Source organism: Corapipo altera, unplaced genomic scaffold (assembly GCF_003945725.1).
Source record: "Corapipo altera isolate COAL_440 unplaced genomic scaffold, ASM394572v1 46, whole genome shotgun sequence".
NCBI classification, from domain to species: Eukaryota; Metazoa; Chordata; class Aves; order Passeriformes; family Pipridae; genus Corapipo; species Corapipo altera.
In genome coordinates, this window is record NW_020884883.1 from 13719939 (window position 1) to 13742393 (window position 22455).

At 36.7% G+C, this 22455-nt stretch overlaps 1 protein-coding gene across 2 annotated transcripts in view; it reads right to left on the minus strand.

The window, feature by feature from the left end:
• The window catches only part of WDR35 (WD repeat domain 35), a 45112-nt gene that overhangs the window by 20288 nt on the left and 2369 nt on the right, over positions 1 to 22455 (minus strand). The window contains exons 4-12 of one of the 2 annotated variants that reach the window (XM_027641088.1): positions 21099 to 21191; positions 19585 to 19713; positions 19236 to 19369; positions 17488 to 17653; positions 17252 to 17391; positions 15059 to 15184; positions 11648 to 11833; positions 11051 to 11083; positions 8980 to 9040 (exon numbers count right to left, since the gene is read on the minus strand). In XM_027641088.1, the coding sequence (XP_027496889.1) occupies positions 8980 to 9040; positions 11051 to 11083; positions 11648 to 11833; positions 15059 to 15184; positions 17252 to 17391; positions 17488 to 17653; positions 19236 to 19369; positions 19585 to 19713; positions 21099 to 21191 (1068 nt within the window). The remainder of the gene's footprint in view (positions 1 to 8979; positions 9041 to 11050; positions 11084 to 11647; positions 11834 to 15058; positions 15185 to 17251; positions 17392 to 17487; positions 17654 to 19235; positions 19370 to 19584; positions 19714 to 21098; positions 21192 to 22455) is intronic. The other variant, XM_027641089.1, reaches the window with a different exon arrangement.

Consider the following 22455-nt stretch of genomic DNA (forward strand, 5'->3'; position numbering starts at 1 on the left):
ATGATGCTTAACATGTGAGCAGCACAGTTGTTTACATTATATGCAACTCAGTGTATTTAATGTACTTACAACACATTCAATAATTAGTCACATCCAAACTGAAGGGTACAGTCTCCTGTTTCATCAACAGTATTAAAAAATCCTACATATTTGTTCTCTTCTTTTATTAACTTGTAGCCATAGGTGCTGTAACAATTATGCTTTTATCCTTTAAAAATGAAACATCAAAATCTTCTGACTTGAGTGGGAATAAGGTTTGCTGAAATCACTAAATTTTTGTACTAAGCCTCATATTGGGACTCAGTCAACATTTAAGCACTTGTAGCCCAAGACAATGCTAAACCAGGCCCACACCTGAAAGCCATGGGCATTCCTCACACTCATCAGGTGACTTCCCATTTGACCTGCAGCTTCCACGGAGCCTAAACTTACTCATTTGTGCACAGCTTAAAATACCCCAATCCAGGAAAAAGGACGTTCACATAAGGTCTGTTGTGATTGTCAGAGACTGAAACGGTTAATGATTTATGCATTCTAGGATTACCAAGGGACTTTTGCAGGCTTCTGCAGGACTTTTGCATTATACCTCTGATGGCCCATCAAAGCCCACCTCCCCCTCTGCCAATCTTGAAAGGCAGGAAAAACCCTTTGGCCAGGCCCCTCACGGAACTCAGTACAGACCCAGGAGATGTTGGAGGCTCATGGCATGGCCTGTGACAGTGACCATGGATATAACAACTCATAACTTCTTAGAGTGTGGGGCTTCCCCCCTTCACCTCCAACGGATCAAGGCCACCACTTCAACTGACAGACATGGAAGCTGCAACTACCAAGTTTCATCGCTGGACCCCGTGGGTGGTGACTATATACATCTGTCCACTCTCAGCTTTTCTTTCCCTTACTCTCCCTTACCCTTATCCTGTCTTTCCTTTGCCTCCCTTATGCATTTTCCCCCCAGGGGTTATCCCTATGATAGATAATATAGATGACAACACCCAAAATGCTAACATACCTATTCAAACAAAATTGTTAAAATAAACCCTACCTGTATATGTTTTCAGACACCGATTATTCAGTCGTTTCACTCTAATCCACCCCAAGGGAATTACTGATAAGAACCTGGGTTACCCCCTCCCCTTTTTCTAGGGTGGGTCATAACAGTGATCTAGAAATAAGATGGCAAAGCATCCATGCTTTATCCAGGGAATGCAATAAGTTAGGCATTTTATGAACACGTCTGACTTAAACTGACTGTGATTGTCAAAAAAACACACATACACCAACCCCTGACACATTTCCCTGCCACTTCTTTTATAGCAGCTCTAGGAGCAGCTTGACAACAGAGTAAGTTGGGTCAGTTCATTCATCTAACTGACCTCAAAATTAAATAAATAAAAGATTAGTTTAAGTTGGATTAAAGAGAAAATCACAAATTCTGGAGCAGGCAGGAATGAGCAGCCAGTATGGAGGGCAGGGCCCTCCCTTCTTTGCAACAGCGGGCTCAGCGATGATTGGATTTAAGCCAAATGTGAAATCCCAGGGATACACAGCACACAGACACAATCATCAGGATCAGATCCATTCAAACCACATCTGGAAGAGCAGTATCTACATGTGGGAACTGATGGTTTTACAAAACTGCCTGTATAACTTAAACAATTGCATAGAAGACATGATTTTTTCTAGAATTGCTTTAGCATTTTATACTGGTCAGTCATTGAACAAGAAAACACAAAAAAATACAAACAGAAAAATCTGTTGAAAAAGAAACTAAAATCCAAGTCTAGACTGGACACTAGGAAACACTTCTTTACAGAGAAGGTAGTCACACATTGGAACAAGCTTCCTAGAGAGGTGGTCAGTTCCCCAAGCCTCTCAGTGTTTAAGAGGCATTTGGACAATGCCCTTAACAATATGCTTTTGGTCAGCCCTGGAGTGGTCCTGAACTGGATTGGTGAGTCAGTCCCTTCCAACTGAAAGTATTCCAGTCTGCCTTTTCACCAGAGAGCCTTCATCACTGGGCTACTGTCAGTGTAGAGTCGTGATGGCCGATAAAGATACGAGGAGTCAGTTTTGTACGGAAAAGATGTCTTCTGTCTTTATTTTCTCATCTGCTTTTTTATACCCCTTGCTAGCAGCAAGCAGTATCCTTATTTTAGGTAAGCAAGCAACAGCGTTTTCATTGGCTAGGTTCTATGGGCAATACATTTGGCAAAGCTCAAGGCCTTATTGGAGTTCCCACATCCTAGGCCTACCAACTTTACAGTCTGCCTTTGTTTTCTCCATCAGGGCTGAGTACTGACTTCCTTATCATCAAGGGTACACCCAAAAGTTTGCCCAGTTGATATCTTCATCCTGGGAGCTAACAGACCCACTATTAACCCCTTCAGACTACCACTCTGCTCCTAAAATGTTCTCCTCCTTGACTGCATAACAGCACAGATTCAACACAAGGGAAGGATGCCCCCAGCCACTACAAGTTTAGGCTGCTGCTGGGGCAGAGAAGGAAGTAATGGGATTTCTCCTCTCCTAGGAAAGGAAAGATGCTCATTTCAATTCCCTCAGGCTGAGGAAGATCTAGAACCCCTTTCAGGACAGCTGGTTTAACTACTTAGTTTCCTTTAGTGTAGAGAAATATTACCAACTTATACAGCAGCACTGGTTTTAGCAGCCAGTGCTGCTCACTTGAGCATCAGTGCCCTTCACAGAATCTGTGCTCTGACTGTTAATCAGACAGAAATGCAAGCACCTAAAGTCTGAAGGAGGCAAGATATTTGGGTACTCTTCTGCTCAGCACTTTCACTGCATAGCAGCTTTCCATGCTAAATGTAGACTTCTGAGATAGTCTAACTCTTCCTGCTGATTTGCAGATAGCCAGCTTCAGTACTAAGACAATACTTAATTTTCAGACCTTGAAAATATGTATGGAAAACATTTAAACAGGTGCCTTACTTTTCAGTGATCAAATACTGAAAAGTATTAAACATACCATCCCCATCAAAACAACTCCAACATGTGAAACAACTGCCCTGTAAGTTTTCTCTGGACCTTCTTTCTCTTCTCACCTCATTTCTCTTCACTGTTCCTTCATAAAACCTCCTCCCTGAAGGAAAGAAGCTTTACTTCTTACATATCCAGGAATCTCAACTGACCTTCCACAATGTCTGCATTTCATCTACACACACTCCATCTCACTTCAAAACTGTAAGAAAACACCTGCTTTCATGTCTGATCTTATAAAAATAGTAAATGGAAAACAAACTTTATGCATGACTACGTTACTGTGCCACATGAAAAAGCTGAGATACTTTCTAATATACAAAATGGGATACACAAACACAAGACAGGCAAGTCATCCCACCCAAATCTGATGGAAAGGAAGCAATCTGACAGACAGACACAATGCTAAACTGTTGTTTTCATACAAGTCTGATACAGGCTGTTCCTGAGAAACTTAGGAATGAACTTAGTCTAATCAAGAAAATCTACCTAATTTTAGAGCTTGATTCAAATGTCTCTAGAAGTGTTGGCTCACAAATAGAAGAAAATGTCAGGCGGCAGCTGGGACAACTGAACCGCATGTGAGACAACTCATGAACAAACACAGTTTACAGAACACAAAGAAATACTCAAAATCAGTTATAATTTACATTAAAGGGTTCAACTTTAAGTAACAGCAATTCAAGTGCTGTTTCACATGTAGCTCAGTCACCCTTTTCAAGGCATCCAGGAGGGAGGCAAGACATCTGGGCACAACTCCAGCTCTCTGCCTTTAATCCACCTGTATGTTGGTCAGGCTGTTGTATGAATTTCACTGGGTACTAAGGCAAACTTGAAAGATAACACTTCCCTGTGTCAGTGCTCCTAAGCACATGTAAGAAGATGATATAATCCAGCCTGAGTGACCTTTTCTTAACAGATACCATCTGTTGTGTTTCCATTAAAAAGATATTATATAACAAGATATTTAACCTTCTGTAGTTTATATTTAGTTATTCATCAAAGGACTTCAACAGAAAGCCTGTAAGCCTGTGAAACAAGCACAGAAGAAACTGTGTTGGTTAATTTTTGTACCAGAGTGGGATGGAATGCAATAATGCTAGACAATGAAGAAAAGACTAATTTATGGGCTAGCAAACATGAGCTATTGTGAAGGACCTCAAACACAAGGCACAGGAAGCACAGGAAGAAAAATGCCTTTGGACAAAATAAAAAGCAATATGAGGAACAGCCTGAAAGTGTAACCATCCATCAATGTCTAAAGAAAGTTGAAGTGATGGCCCTTCATCAGATAATGACTGATTAATCCTTTTTTGTCACTGTTAGCAGAAGTAAACATTAAAAAGCTAATGACATAATTAAACATTCAACAGAATGTAGGAAATAAGCACTTCTTCTTTTGAGCCTTTCTTGAACTACTGGCATAGAGCCCAACAACCTAAGATTTGCATCTCCTGGGGGTGAATCAAACATTGCACAATGTCACAATTCATTAGGAAATTAATAGCACTTTGTTGGAACATTATAAAATATTATAAATTGACAATTCGTACAAGTTGTGCCTTAACACACATTCTCAGATGCATTATTCAAATATCCTGTCAGCTACTTAGCATCCCTAAATGAGCAATCTTTTTTCTCCACTATCGATTTCCTGCCAGGACAAAGCCCAAGAGGCTTTGCCCAAGAGCACAGCACCAAAATCTCGAAGAGGACTAAACCCTTTATGCTCAGGAGAGCACCAGGTGATTGCTGTTCCAACAAGGGGCACTCTGCTAAAAACCAAAGATGGTGTGTGTTCAAATTGCAGTAATTACAGCCAGTCAGAGTTTAGACTTGTGGCAGAGAAGGGCACCCACTCAAGAACAGGAAGGAGCACACAGATACCAAGTGGCTTGTTGAGGACATCCTACAGCATGAGAAAGCATTTTTCATAAGTATTTATGAAAATCAAAGAAAATGATAACCTAAGTTGTATTTAAGCCACTCTGAAAGATGGCACTTAGAAGTCTGAAACAAGAACATGAGTTCAAAACAAAAGTTACCTAAGCAAATTATTTTATGGACAGAATTTATGCAACAATTTATTGCTTTACTAAAAGAAAGTTGAAAAACTGTATTGGTAGAAAGGAGAGGAAAAAAAGAATTTAACAAACAGGTGATACATTTTTTCACAAGTCAATAACACTTGAGTAATAGATATGTAATTTTACTTTTGTACTGCTTATATCTTAAACTATTAATGGTTACTCTGATCTGAAAATTAATTCAATGCTGATTTTTCTCATTCATAAACAGGACAAAAAGCTAATGATTTTGTTAGAAATTATGTACCTACTGGAATCTTACATGAACTTTGGGAAGGTCGTCTGTCCTTAAGGTTTTACAAGGTCTTCTCTCTCTATTGACCTCAGCAAGGCCAGACAGCTGCTTAAGTTCAGCATGCTGTCAAAGGAACAATTACACATCCTACTGCCAAGAAGCTCCAACTGTGTTAAACAGCATGATATACTGTACAAAAAGACCTTGATTATGTACAGCTGTCAACCCCTCACACAAACTGACCATACATTATAAATATTTCAAATTGTTCTATAAAGTTGTATCTTCAAATGTTACAAGAAAAGGAAAGTAACTATGGTGAAGCCAGCACAACGTGCTCAAAATTGCTGCATTTAAAGGTGTTTGCTTTTCACTTTTACCTTCAATCTCTTCTGTAATTTTGGTAGGCAAGCTTTAAAGCAGTCTTGTAGGATGCATATATTAAAAAAAAAAAAAAGGTTGAATCTTTGTCTGTGTTTACTAAACAGCAATGAAAGACTTGCTTGTAATGCTTGAACTACTGAGGCTACAGAAAATTTTCAGGACTGAAAAATGCAAATATTCCCAACCTCTGGTATTTGCCCATCTATGAGGCTGAAGGCTATAATGCCCAGCATTTTCACAAGTGAACTCACACTAGGGAAGAGCATTGCAAATCCATGCACTCAACTGGTCCTCAGACACTGGAGGGAACAGCAGGAGACTGCAGAAAGCTTAGTTATGCTAAAGGAAGAGAAGCTTTTTCCAGATCGTTTAATCTCTTCAGGACAATTCAAATGCAGCTGGAATAACAGCAGCATTTTTCAATTAAATAGCATCATAACTGCCTTCACTGGAGAAGATTCTTTTACAAGCAGCTGTAGGAGATGGGTCATAGTAGAAGAATCATAAAGAAATGGATACTTTTGTTCATAATATAAATAAAACTATCACAGATAGATTCAGAGAGCTCACATAAACAGAACACTAGAAAAATGCCAAGCAAAAAGTTTACATGCAGAGGTAGAGGTGTCCATGCAAAGCTAATTTTGACTGTCTGAGTGGGATTCATCTCACCTAATTTTAGACATCTCTGACAGATGAGCTGTCTGCCCTGGGCTTCTTTGTACCCAACAAAGAGCAAAAAGACCCCTTTATGAATGATTCACTGAACTTATTTTAGATGTCAGCTGTAGAAATGGGACAAACTACTCCCTCTAAGTCCCTGAATCCTCCTCCCACCACCCCAATCCCACCTGCCAATTATGTTCTGGAAACTGGTAGGCACATACAGGACAGGGGGGACACAACAGACACCCAACCACACCACTATCATCCACCACATCATCTTACTTCAGTGCTCAGGTTTGGGGCTTGGGTTTTTACTTTCACCAGGAGGGATGTTTTTGGGGACTTTGGGTTGGTTGTTTGGGGTTTTTTCCCCTCCATTCATTATAAAATTTTTGGTGTTGAATTTCCTGGACACTTTATTCCTTAAGATTCTGATGTGCCACCTCTGTTGTGAAAGGTGGCAAGAGGACATCAAACTGACACCAACAGAAATTACAAGACTAAAATCTTCCACAACATTTCATACACATTCCAGAGGACAAAGGAATCAAACTCATTTATCAGGACAGGATACTTTTCATGTTAATTATGATCTGCAGTATAAGGCATGAATTTCACCATATATATATATATGAGACTACAGTTGATTTCCTGCTGCTATTACTGAAAGACTGAACATTAGCAAATGACACTTACAAACTTACAAACTTAGTTAATATATAATAAGGAATAAAACTGTTTAGAAGCACTGGTTAAGGAGAATAATCATCTTTATGATCTCAACTATTTCTAGTCTTTGGTTGATTTTTTTTCCCTACTTATATTTTTCTGTGAATTGTTGTTACTTCTTTGTCTAATAATTCTTCACCTTACTTTCCTTAACATTTCTATCTTACTAAAACTTTTTCCACCTATTTTATCAGACAGAATGGCTGTTGGTTGTTTAATATTAAAACCAAGTATTAGCACTGTGGCTTGGAGCTAACTTCTCTGATGACATTAACTTAGACAAAAGAGTTTCATTTTGCAGAGAAGATGAAACAATGGGTCTAGAAGGTAATTGACACTTGAAAAACTTTGAGGTTTCCTATCATAATGGCTACACCCCTTTTTGGCAAAGGCAAAGAAAAGATTTTGTTTTGGTTTCATTAAAAATTAAACCTAATTTCTGCAGAATCAGAGCATGTAAGTTCCAAAGCTATATGCACATATTAAGTAGACACCTTTACATTAATAAAATGAGAGGGGAGCAATTCTTCCAGGTTTACAATAAACACTTGTTTTATCCATAACCTGTTCCAGTATGCCTATTCTCCTGTACTGTATCAGATGCATAGAGACTAATTTTTTTCCCTAAGGACTTTAGTGTGCTCACAAAGTGCCACATGACTGATCACAGCAGAGGGTACAGTGCATCCCACCTTTCCAACATAGTGGGATCACATTAGATGTCTACTGCCAAATACCCCTTCTACTTACCATCACTTTGTTAAGAGGTTCAAAAACTAAAAATAAGTGCATACTTTTCATTTAAATAACTAGACTCCCCTCTCTCATTCAAAAGCAAATAAATATTTTTGCTAAACCTTCATTACAAATTATTTAGCCTTTCAACAAAACAGAAGAGTTACTCAATGAATCAAGCTTCGAAACGAAAAGTGCAAATGGGGTTCACAGTGTCTATTCTGAATCCAAATTCAGACCTATTTGGATAACAAATCAAAAATAAAGCAAAACTCAGAACAAACAAATGTGGATTCCTGAATCAAAAAGCTCATTAATTTTTCAGTTTGTCCACATTTCCCTCATCTATTTAAAGAGAAAAAAAAAAAAAAATCAATGATCTTTATCCTCAAGCAAAATTCCCAGAAAACAGTGGTTTGCAATTACTTGGCAATGTTCTGCACCACACCTGCAGCAAACAAGCAGTAATGAAAGCCTGGAATTCAGCCCTAGGATTCATACTCCTGTTATAATCCACTGGAGGTTTTTTAAATTGAATTTTAATTTATAATCTGAAACTATTTAGATAAAACTATTGTGAGGAAGATAAGGAAAAGATATTAACAACACTGAAACACAAGAATTTGGGAAGCAGCAACAAGTTAATTTTAAATTAAAGTCCAGATCAAATTATTTCACTTGCTCTGATAAACTAGACCCTCTTCAAAGTACCTTTTCCTAAAAGGGAGTTGAATTACACTGTTGTGAAGGAAAACTGGAATCATCAAAAACATGCATCCAAAAAAAAAAGGAAAAGTAACAATTTTTTAAGTGTAGTCAATTTTACAAGGAATATGACTAGTTTTATGAGCCACTGTTTTTATTAACAGAGTAATTAAGAGGTTATTTCCAACATAAATTACAGTTCACAAAATGGGAACTCCTGATTACATGTTTATTTTACTTAGAGAGATTCCAAGCAGAAGGGAGAAGCCAATATAAAATCATAGTTACAACTACATACAGAACACAAGGTCACAATATTTGAATGGAAGTGGTGTTAACACACAGTGATTATATCATTGAAAAAGAGACTTGCATAGGAAATTAACTATAAAGACTAGAAAAAAAGCCAACAGAATAAGACTATTGCCAGTTGCTTACCAACATCAATATATTTTGGGTCCAAGGGCGTGCCAATAGAATTGCAGAGAACCAGCACATACTGTATGGATACAAAAGCAAGGGTCATTACTAATTTAGAAAAAATATGCTAGTAATCTGCACAAGGTTTTCTGTGAAGGTGCATCTCATAACCCACGTGTCACACAGCTTAATGCTGATCAGCAACAGAAAACAGAGGGACTATGACTGCAGTAAATATAAAGCAGCATAAGCATGAGAGTAATAAGCCATTTGCCAATTATAAATGAAGAACAAGCACAAAACAGGAAAATGACCAGCTGTTTTAAGCAAAGGAGCAAATCTACCAGACAAAACACAACAGGAAGGATGTACCACCAGCACGGCCCACAGACAAGACATAGGCAAGAGAGGCACTGTGTCACCTGCTGTGTGTGAGGCACTCACTGCACTGTGATTATGTACGAGCATGATCCACCAGTGACTCAGGGACTTAACTCTCATCAGCTGCCCATGCAAAACATAACCTAAAAACTCCCACAAGTTAGGAGGACCTTTGTTCTATCCTAAGCAGACCTCCATCTCCTTGAACCTCTAAGAAGGTAACAGCGTGGGGAGAAATGTGACAAGACTCTCCCTTTGCCCTGCAGTATCACAGGTGCTACAAAACTGGTGAGTTTTGTTAGTTTTGCCCTCCTTGTAATCCTGCTGGGGAAGGTGTTGACAGCACAGGAACCTCGGATTGGTCTGTTAAATTCAGGAAGGTACAAATAAATAAAAATTGACTAGACACCAATGCTTCATTGTTGTAGCTGATGTATTTCCTTCTCCAGACCTAAATCAAGGATAAAATAGCCTAACAGTGATTGTACAGGGAAATGTCTTGAATGACAAGTGTGGACATTAAGGAGCAACTTCTCCTGTCAAATCTTTAGACTTAAAATAAAATAAAAATAAATAAAATATACTGGGCTACCAAAACTTGAATTGCCTAAGAGCTGACTTGCCAGGAAATGAAAGATAATTAGTTTTCCATAGCTCTTTCACCTCCTGAACAATTCCTGTAATTGTGGTAGCAGACTAGAGCAACTGTACAGCTTATCCCTTTAAAATAACAGATTGACATCTTATTAATCACATGAGAACAGCTCAATTTAGCTTTTCAGCTACTATATGAGCTTCACTCTTTCAAAGAAAAAGATCTGAACAAGGATTTCTTTTCATTAGAAAATTTATTTTTTCTGGTTCTGCCATCAATAAGCATCTCACAAAGATAGTATTTTTATTTCTTTGTTCATGAGTTAAACTTTACACCAGCATACTCAAATTTCTCTTTTCCAGAAAAAATATGTTGAGCATCCACCTCTGTAGGAAACCACACTGGGCTTTTTTATTTCCATCATGTTTATATTATGCCCTCTTTAGTCACCTCTGAGACTCCAGGTCAGTAGATCAGAGCCTGCCAAGGGCTGATGCAGTAACAGTATCCAGGGCAGAGGCTGTATGACCTACACAGAGTAGTGCCAGGGGCAGGGAGTTTGCATTGTCTGATTTATCCAGCCTTACTATGGATATCAACATTAAGTCCTTCCTAACTTACTGACACTCACGATCCACTTGCAATATCTTTAAAAAGGGCCTGCTGAAATTAGGTTTTTGGCCCCATTAGCTATTGCTGGACTTTCTGCCATTTTGAAATCACAATCCTAATGACCAAAATCTCTTGTAAAACAAATCTGTTTTTCAGAAAGCAACTCTAAGGAACTGCTACCCATAAACTTGTGCACTTCATTTCCTAAAAGCGGGCCCCTCATGGTGTTAATAATTGCACTGGAGCCATTTCAAAACAACTGAAAGATCCTTATTATCTGTAATTTTCAGATGCTAAAATTAAATCTCTTCTTTATGCTCAAGAAAGTTACATTAAGTCCCTCCACTGTTTGTTTCCTATTTTTAAAATACAATCCAGAAAAAAAAAATTATATTGCACTCAACTTCACCAAATGTTTTTGCCATGTATGTCCATATGACAGTACACCATTTATTGCACAATCAAGCAAAGCAGCACTAAAGCATGATTGTTCTTTTTTACCATTGCACCAAATGACTCTGTCTCATTCTCCTCCTTTGTAAGCAATATACAAGTGATATAGAAAATAATTCAGAAGTAAATGCAGTAAGAAAAATCATTTAACAGTTAGCATGATGCTAAATGAACATTCATTAGCCAAAGGATACATTTATCATATCATTTGTCGCTACATATAAAATAAATTAATAAACAGAGCAGTTTGTTGTAACATGAAATTTATATCACCTAAGAAATTGCCCTTTTTTCCCATTTCTGACTGATGAAATATTCATTACCATTCTGATGCTCTCCTGCTTTTAGCTTGTCTCTGGAGAACTGTTCTAAATATTTCTGAAGAAACATTAATCTGGAAGTCTGCAGTTTTATTAGGTTACTAGTGGCTACAAGAAGTTAAACTGTAGAGGCAGTTAATCAGTTCCTTTGTTGTTTGTTGGGGTTCTTTGTTTTTAAACACTGAGCCCATTCAAGTGCCATTCTGTCAAATGACAATTGACAACTCTAAGACAGATTGAGCCTTGTCCATTTCATCTTATTCTGGCTGTAAAGAACTGACATGGAACAGAGCATTTCAACTGAAAATTAAAAGACAGGCTTTACCTGAGGTTGATTTTCATCTGCTTTAGTTGCTAAAACACAGAAGTCTCCATAAGTTGTTATGGAAAGAAGGCTCTTGACATATTTTACATACTTCTCGTTGTTTTTTGTGTCCCAAAAGACTACACAGCATTCCGGGCGATCGGGTCGGGTGTAGGCATAAACAACTGTGTTGGAGCAGTAACCCCACTGCCAGGAAAGACAATTTGGATAAAACCTATCAGAAATTACGAGAGTTCAATAATAAATTGTTCACAGCTAAGACAGAAAGGGTTTATTTCATGTACATCATCAGCATTCAATACTTTTTACCTGTCAGGTGATGAACTGATTTATTAGAAGTATGTGAACACAACTCCAGTAATAAGTTATTGCCATAATATTAAACTGGCAGAAGAAGCCTCCCCATCACACAGAGTAACCTCGGAACTGGAGGATCAACGTCAAAATATGACAAGATCTCACTTCCCTGTGTTTCTTCCTTCTTCAGCAGGTACAGAGAAACACCCACTGTGATGCTGGGTTTTGCCATGAACGTGCTTGCTCTGTGACTACTGATTTGGGAACCCAAAGTTCATTTCCCAAGGGAAATATAATAAACACCTCAAACAGTGCAATTCCTGAAGCAGACAAAAATAAGCAATTATATGAGAGCACTGTAATAACTCACATCACCTCTTTTATATTAGTAACATGAGAAAAACCCTCTCTTCCTCCCAGAAGAATATAATTATTCATGTAACAAACAGGAGAAAGGGCAAAAAGGCAAAAGAAATGGAATATCATAGAAAGATGCATTTTATTGCTTTCAAGTGATTTAAACTATAGAATTTTCTAATGCAGCAGAATCAGAAAATATCTGAGAAAGGAGGTGAAGCTGTCAAATAAACAAGGTATAAAACAACTTAAAGATGATGATGCAATTGTAGAAAAACTAATAGAATTCTCTGCATCGGCATCCACAAGAGAGGGGAGGGGAGGAGAGGGAGAGGGAGAGGAGAAGGCTTGTTGGAGTGCTGACCACAGGGGTTCCCACACTCCACAGGAAATGAAACTGAGACAATAAACTAAAGCATCAGCAGAAGAATTTCTAGAATAGATCTCTAAACTGAATGTCAATAAATTGTCAGAGCCCAAAGGTTTTCACTCAAGCAGAGTTGAATTCTATGGGAATTAAAGCATAATGCTGTGGAATAGAGCCAGAGCAACAGGAGTGGGCAGATGTAGAAAGCCTTATGATTTCAGGAATCACAAATCAGTAAATCTATCTTTGACACAAGGTAGAGATGTAAATAAACAAGTGAATAATGGGATTAGGTGGACATGGATAAATATAACACACTGGACAGCCATCATGTTTTTAGCCCTGGAAGTTGAATCTCATTCCTTTATTATTATATTCCAGAGAAGCAACAGCCATGTAAATGAAAGTTACCCAACTGATATAACCCACTTGATCTTATCAGTAGGATATCAGTTGGATTTTCAATAAAATCAAGCTCATTTTGGATACAGGAAAAAAAGTAAAAGGACTGGAATAAAAACAGTTTTTGAAAACCAAACACAATATGCACAGGGTCCTTCTCAGAGATGCAAACTGGAACTTATACTACTTTGAATATTCAAAATGTATATGAAAGGAGTAAGTTATGAGGTAACTGTAAATCGTGTTTGTCAAACATAAAACTGATTTCAAGAAGTGGCAAAGGACCCCAGAATGCTGGATGATGACATTTCTACATGGTGGAATGTAGATTTCTACAAGGTAATATACACCAGAAGAAATGTAACTACAGCTATAGACTCTAAATTAGTATTACAGCTCCAAAAAAAATACTATGTAAACTATGAATAGTTTAAAAAAAGATCAGCTCAATGCATAGTTTTTACTGTCATATTAACTTAGAACCACCTTTTTCTTATTACACTCATACTTATGTAAAAGAAAAAAAATAGGGGAAACCAGATTATTCAGTGGAGGGGTAATGTGATACTAACACTTCAGGTCATTAATTCCAATCCAGCCTAAGTTAATAACAGCTTTGAACCACTCCCACTTACTGACTGCCACCTTGTAGAATATCTGCTTCCTAAAAGGGAGTTACTGATATAATCAGAACATAGCAGAAGTAATGTGTATTATTTATTGAAGAAAAACATGTATCATTCGCCAATAAAAATATTTAACATTGAAACTGAGTATACTACCAACACAGTAAGAGTTTATTTGCTGCAGAAATAAAATAATTTGAACACATCTTTTTCCACTTCAAGTGAAAGGAAGGGGGAAAGAGCTGACACATGCAGTTTCTAAAACCAAGACTTCCAAATATTAATTTGCAAACTGTGCCAGATCCTGAAATACACATGGTCTCATAGATACTGATAAGTTTAAGAGAAAGCAACAGGCCTGTGTTCCAGCTGTTAGACATTTCCCAAAATAAACATTAGGTAGCATTTCCTGCAAGACTAATTTCCAGCTCAAATTTCCAAAGTCTTTTCCAGCAGATTTACAACAAATTATTTGAGATTGCTTCCTAGCAGATTTGTGTTTATAACTCTCTGACTACTGGTTTTCCACAACCAAGGGGAACAATACATTTCAATATATCTGCAATATGTTCCTCACATTGCATTCTCCCTCTCTGTAATCACAGTGGTTACACGCTGATGATTAAAGACCATGCACTGTGCTGGGGAAAAAAAAAAAACAACACAATACTGCATACTGGAAAGTAATTGCTACTTTTTGTTAAACTGTAAATTTAAGTGAAATAGTCCTAACTCTTAAAAAAAACAAAACCAAAAACCAACTGAACAAATGAAAAAACCCAGATGATAGTCAAGATAAAAACATTATTTACAACTAGCTGTGAATACACACTTCTAAAAAGTATATTGGGAATTGAAATATTAGTAGGAAGTATGTCTATCAGGTTATATTCATTTCTACTGTTCAGGTTTCTACACAACTCTCCTGGTTCAAACTAATAATTCACCACCAGAAAAAATGACAGTAAAAGTACGGCTCAAATAATTCCCATTGTATCACTTAGCCCACTTTGGCTGACCAAACAGCAATGAAAACACTGGAGCCTCACCTACATGACAGCCTCAATTACTACCAAATTTAGAATTGTGCCTAATTCTGTTAATATTAACAATGCATATATTTCCTTATTATGAAAATGAAATAAAAAATTAATTGTAAAAGCAATGAATACATCAATTCCATCACCAAGACAGACACTCAGATTCCAATAAACCTTCAAGTCAGTAGTGTTAGTCAAGCAGTAATCATAAATAAGGCACTAATAGACATATATGAGACCAAACTACTCTTTCAACCTGTTCAGAAAGAAAAGAAATAACAGGAAACTTATTAATACATTTAAGTGTCACGTTACTACATACCTTGTAATGTGGACGGATGTTTGCAAAATATATGTAATAATCCACAGCCAGTGCAATTTTCAGTCCACCTCCCTCCCAAGACAAGGAGGATATTTGTTTGCCAGGAACTTTCAGGGTATGTAAATGCTTGGTTAAAACAAGGAAAGAAAAAGAATCTGAATTTATCACAGGAAAACCTTTTTTAAAATAGATAAGCAACAGTTGTGACAGTGGATGAAAAAAACCACAGTTCTTCTTAACAGTACTCCATAATGACTCTCAAATTGCTACACATATGTAAGCATTGAGGGAGATATTTAACATGCAATACCATAAAGTGCTTTTTTGCTTCAGTATTGGTGTGTGGGTTTTTTCCAGAGAGAAAGAAAAATCAGGACTCAGTGATAGTTCAAGCTTACAAAGATAAAGAGTAGATGGAGAACAACAGTATAAACGTTTATTCCTTTGGCTGGCAAGTTGAATCACCTTTGTAATTTCAGTAACAACTAAAACAAACATAATAATAGTAGCAATCCTGACGTGCCTGAGAAGTTTCATTGATGCTGGAAATGTATTAGTCAGTTGACCCACAACACCCCTAACTAGAGCTGATAGTTTAATCAAATAAAAACATATTGCTAATCTATGTCAAGAGCATATAATGAATTAGCTGCATAGGTACACAGTTTGCAGTGAGGCAATGGATGCTTTCCTCTTCGCTATTCCTTTGCAAAACGAGTCTAACAACGGCAGTTATTACACTTTCCATCTTTTTTTAAGATCTTTACTTTGTTGAAGAATTTGAAATTCAATGAAGGAAACAATTGGGGAAAAAAATAATGTTTCAAAAACAATAACCCTAGTCCCACAGAGAACTTCTTTTTGGTATCTTTTTGTTTGCAAATAATGTAGATGAATGTAATAAAGGATACACTAATCTACTGTTGGATACACTAATCTACTGTTTACTGTAAGATTTTGAATAATCTTAGGCTTTAAATAAATATAACATTTTACTGAGTGGAATACTGATACATGCTCAGATTCCTTTTGAGGGCAAAACTTTGGGCCTATAGAAACTGCTATCAGTACCCATTTTGTGCTTCTGACCAGATGCAAATACCAAGTCAAAATACTCGTCACACATTATTCACAGAAAATACCATCTTCCAAAAAGTTAAGTTCATATCTACGTATCAGAACTAGAACAAAACAATTCTAAAACCTAAAGAATTAACTTCTAAACACTAAATACAAAATCTGGAACACCAGTTTCAGTTCATCTGAAGGACATTAGCAACTAGAGATGTAACATTATTGTCAGAACTTTGGTTCCATTAAATACTGTCAGCTAAGGAAGCCCCTACAAATGATGCTGGATCTTAACCCCTTTCACAGCACAACTCAGAGCTGGCCAATACTTCTCTGTACAAGGGATAACCTTCCTCACAAATAACACCAACTTACTGATTTCCAGATATATTCCTAGGAGGGAAAGGGAAATTACCCGAAATTACCCAGCAAGGCAAAAATAGCACCATAAACAAAAATATACTGGAAAGTTGTCTCTCAACTATCAAATATTTAACACACTATAAAAAAGACATGTACAAAAAACACTTACAAAACAATATCCCCAACAGCCATATGAAGAAGATTAGAAACAGTTTACCTTTTCTGAGGTTTCTGAACCATTGCTTTTACTGACACTGGATGCTGTTTTCTTGGGTTTAGTGATTCCATAAAAATAGAGGGGATCTTTCACTGCCATGTTTTAAGCCCCTAATCTAGAGATGTCCTGGTCGTGTACACAGCCAGTGTAAAAAGGCAAGTACCTCTGGATTTGATACACAGATGCTGACATCCTGACTGCTGCCTAAGCTCCAAATCACTTACTGTCTGAGCTCTGGTCTCTGAGTCAGGTGTCCCACGTTAGACACCCCACATATCCCAGCATTTAGTGTTTTACGAGATGCACTCGGATTTCCGTGCTGGCCACTGTCTTGCTGTTCTGAAAGGGCACTTGGTCCCGTGTCATCTTTCCAGATCCATATGGATATCCCAGATAACCTGGAGCACGTTGAACACACTAAACACCTGCATTTTGGCATCCAAATTCCACCAGTAATGACCATATAGACAAGACATACTAAGATTAAAAAAAAAAAAAACCAAAACACATTTACACTATTTGAGTATATCAAATATTTTTACCTCACCAAAGGGAGTATAGAACTGCACAATGTTGGCATCTTGAGAAGTTCCTTTCAGGGAGCCTGCCACTGCCAGTACACTTCCACAGGGGTTCCATTGAATACACACAACGTTCATACCAGTGTCAATCAAAACAGGATCTAGTTTTCAAGGAATAAACATTACAAATATCAACACAAGTAGACATTTTGGGTCAAGAGGAGCTCAGTAACTCGCATCCCACATTTTGTACCTACTGTAGTCATTCTCATTCCTCATTATCTGGCATCTTCCATTGTCATAACAGACAGCAAGGCAAGGACAATCTGGTTCAATGTAGCCTTCGGTGCCGTGGTACCAATGTATCCCAGCAATACTGAATGCTCCAGTTAAGTTCACCAAACAACTCAGCTTCATTTTCACCTAGATAAGAATGATTAATTAAAGCCATATACAGCTTGCAAAAAAACAGATGACTAAGCAAAACTGTTTTTCTGTCCAGAGAAAAATTTTCAAGTTCTCAGAATTTCATGGGTTTAAAAAACTTCCTTATATAATCAAAGCCAGATCAGACATATGAAAACACATATTTTTAACTACAAAGAAGTACCTTAACATTGGCATTTTCAGTCTTTGAAAAATAACTGAAAAACAAAGAAAACCAACAACATAAAAAACCCCACCACACACACACACGTGTGTAACACATGGAACCCTGCTGGAGCTTTGAAAAAAAAAAAACAAAAACCAAAAAACAATAATTTCAAACCATTCCTGGCCACATTGGTTTTTGTTTAAAAATAAACCATTTGTGAGCGTTTTCTTAATAAAAGTCTGATGAATAACATATAAAAATAAGTGGGAAAAAATAAGTGTCCAAATTAGAATACCAATTAAAGTAAGTTAACTTTTGCAATAATTAGCTCTGGATGCCTGGTAAGACATGTAAGGGCTTTTTCTGAAAGGTAAGAGTATTCCTGGATCAATTCAAAGAGGGATACCAGGTAACCTGTGGGAGAGAGGGGGGAGAGGAAGAGACAGCACAACCATACATATTGTTGATATGGTGGGGGAAGTGACAACAAATTATTTGAAGAATTTCAGTAATTTGTAGCAGTTGGAAACACCATGACTCACATAGTGGGAAGAAAGAAAGATACAGTGGGAGGTTAAAGAAAAGAAAATGGGAAGGGTAACAGATACTTTCTTAGGGAGGCAATGGAAAGGAGAAGAAAATTTGCCATATTAAGCATCTGAAAGTTAAGAACATGGTCCCAAATACCTTTTTTTAAAGTCGATGTTTTATTTCTATTTAGGATTTTGTCATAGTCGTATTCCAATAGTCCAAGTAAGTAGACAAATATAAATAAAGAAATAAATAAACAAACCTAGATTGTAGGAATGCAAAAATATCCTATAGTTATCTCCTTTCATCCTCCCACTCACTACCAGGTTTTCTCTAAAGCATGTAACATTCCTTATGTAATAAAGAATAATAGGAGCAATAGGAAAATAAAATACTGCTTCTTTTTGAAAGCAAGCTAGTACTTTCAGAAGCAGAAGCTGTAAGAAGTTAATATCCTTTAAGCCAGCATTAGTTTCTCCAATTAGTTCCTCTTACTTTAATGAAAGTAAGTAAAAACAATAGCTAAAAAATATTAAATCTGACCTATCCTCACAAACATCTTCAAAGATAAAAGATTTTCAGATGTCCTAAAAAGCCTCATTTAATTTCTTTAGTGTGACCATTCCTACTTTTACATTTTCAGTAACTATTCCAAGGCAAAAAGGCATTAGTTGATGTGACATTCATTTAGCTATCAAAAAAAGAAATAATTAAAAGCTGTAGAACTCTTGAATAAAAGCTCTGTGCACAAGACATTGTTCAGTTCTCAGTACTGAAGTCGACCAACTAAACAAATAAATGAACATAAAATAAATTAAGAGGAAGTAAGCTTTGATGCCTGTTGAAGTTAATACCTTAATTATACCAGTATGAACTTACAATAAAATTTCCCTGATTGTCATAAATGTGAACCTCTCCATTTGCCATTCCAAAGAGTAAAACTTTGCTATCAGAGGACCAAGCCACGTGGCACAGGTGGGAACCTTTCAAGTCTTTTCCCCAAATGCGATTGCCTGTAACAGAATATTGTTTGTACTTAATAAATACACCACAAAATCAAAAACAGGATGCAAGTTACCGATGTAAACACTAAAACAGCTAAAGAAAGTCAAAGCAACAACTGGTAAGTAACTATTAATTTTATTTACCTAGAGAAACAGGGCCACTATGTATATAACACTGCGAACAGAAGTTGTGTAACAACAAAACAATTGAGCTTAAATTTTACCATCCACTGATCCAACAATCACAGCTCCATCTTCATACACAATACAAATCTTTTGTCCGTCAGCATTCCAGCTCATACTTCGAACAACTGATTTATTTCTGTTGTTAATCATCTCTTCATACCAAGCACCTATTAGTAATGAATGAAAAAGTGAGTTACACTTGTGATTTGATAATCCTCTAGAGGATTCAAGATACACACTAATCACTGAATTCAAAATTAAGTTACTCTTCATTTAAAAGGTATGCAAATGAGATGGTAATGATATTTCTTAGCCATATGAATTCCCAAAGATGCTGTAAAAAAACACAGGTTAAACATAATACAGCTTATGAAAGTTCCCAAGCAATCAAATTAGGTGCTCAATGAAATAGAAAAACCCCAGAATGGTGTTTTTAAGTAAACATGACGCAGTAAGTTACACGTGACTCTGCAATGCAATATACAACAAGAAGCTGCAGAAGCAGTAAGTTTTGGAAAAGAATTGATCTTTGGAAAGAAAGTTCTGCCCTTTCAGTAAAAGTCTAGCAAGACAGTGTCCCCCAGAAGACACAGATATAATTATTGTGAAACCCAGTGTTCAGATGTGAGCAGCTTATTTCTGAAATGGATACTAACAAATGAAGAATCAGAAAGGGGAGCCAAAGCCCAAGAGGGGCCCTACAGGAAGAGCTCTGTGCTTAAGTAATTTCAGAACTGACAAGAATACACTAGGAAACATTATCAGAGAACAACCATCTTTGCTAGGAATAGGTAGTAAGTAATTTACTGAATATTTCCCTAAATTATGAGCTTATTTATGTGACAGTGGCCACCAAATATCACGTGGAAAGACTAATTGAGTTATATTTATTATTCTTGAAATGCAAAGCTAAGCTGAGATTTTATTTGTTTCCATTTTTCATTAAACTAAAATCCCCAAGAGAAAAAGAAAACCCTTTATTTTATTTTTTTCCCACATATGTTGGGCAGTGGTTAACTTGACTGTGAGGTTTGCAGGCTTTCAAATGAGTCGAAGTGCACCAAAGTAGTACATGGACGTGTGAAGAAGTCAAGAGTAATTAAAGATGATTACAGCAATACTTAGTCATATTAAGTTTACTGCCTTAATTAAACATTTCTAAAGATTGTTTTTATGGAAGTATTTAATTGATGCTCTAAGCAGGGTTGCTAAGTTCTTGCAGTTCTACCAATATGTCTGCGCTTGATGCACAACACATTATTTTCCTCTAAGGGAATAAAGTAACAGAGATAAGAAATTTAGAGCAGTTTATCAAGCATATGGCTAAGAACTGATGCATTCTCTCAAGGGAGGTCTGCAGTATAAATGCCTTTTGTAGACAAGTATTACAATAAAAACTCAGGAATTGTTTTAAAACTATTTGGAGCTTCACAATCTGCAAAATAAAAACTCTGAAAAAGAATTGTAAAAATTTCTAGGGAGTTAAAAAAAACCCCAAACATTTCTCACAACATGGAATATTATCCCATCTCAAGTTTATCCTGCAGAATACCTTTGTACAGCATCCACACAATGATGAGGCCATTTTGATCACTGGTAGTCAGTTTTTGATACTGTTCATTCCATGTCACAACCTGCACAAAACCTAGAAAGCAATACAAATTTTTTATTGACATTACTTAAGTAAGTTAACAAAAACCACCACATCCCACTCAATCAACCTGAAGCTTTTCAGAGATTTACACTGCTGACTTTGACTTAGTTGTATTCTTTCTGTACCATTGGTTTCCTCTTTCAAAATTCTGCTCAACAGCTCCTTTTGCTTTTGTATTCCCCTACGTGAGTAACATCCTCTCCAAATCCTGCTCGGAATGTTGCTTCCAAGCAAAACTCAAACAATGGTGGTTTCTGACCGCCTCTGACAGTCTGGAACACTGACAAACCTTCACTGTCATAGGAATTCGTGGGTTTTTTCTTTCTCTTAATAATTTGATCCTCACTAGTGCTGCGCTTTTAAAACAAAATCTCCTTCACAATTACCATGAGCACTCTACACACAACTCTGTCAGACCCTCAAGTCTCATATGGAATCCTACTCATAAATATTTGACTTGAATCATCTTCAAATCTTATTTCATCAGTTCCATACTGGATATGAAGTTGCATCATGCTTTTTCATGCCATTACTATTAGTCACCTATTTTCTATGTATCCTTTCCATTTTACAGTATTTCATTCATGAACTTTATCACCAGATGCAATCAGAGATATCCTGAATTTCAGGGATTTTTAAGGTAACAGTGACCTATTCAGAATTGAACACATCCATTCAAAGTATCCTCTAAATCAATTCCTCACAATTTATTTGTTCCAATCCTATTTAACCAGGTCTCTAAAATAACCTGACTCTTGGCAGGTTTCAAATGTAAATCCTCATTAAAAGTCAATTTCTTCAAATAATGCAAGGATTTTAGCATTCTCTTCATATCCCGTTGTCCATGGGATAAACTTTGTCTGTATACTATACTGCAGTTTAAGCATGTATACATTCTGTAATACATCAATAAAGGGAAAATTAAGATATATTTAAGACAGAATTAAGGTTTACTGAACTAATTTTGATTTCTTCAGAAGAAAATGTAAAGTTACCATAACATATAGGCAAATCACACAGACACTATATAAACAAACGAAACGGACTTATCCACATATGAATCACTAAAAAAAATGCTTAAGGCTTTTATTGTCATTTCAGATTTTACCCTATAATATGGAATTTAAAACTTTATATGTACAGTGTGACAGAAAATTGTTGTTCTTTTTTTTTTTTTAACTCACCAATTCCAGCATCAACTGCCTATCAGTTTATCTTTTCTACCATAAAGCATTCTTTATCTGTCATCTACCAA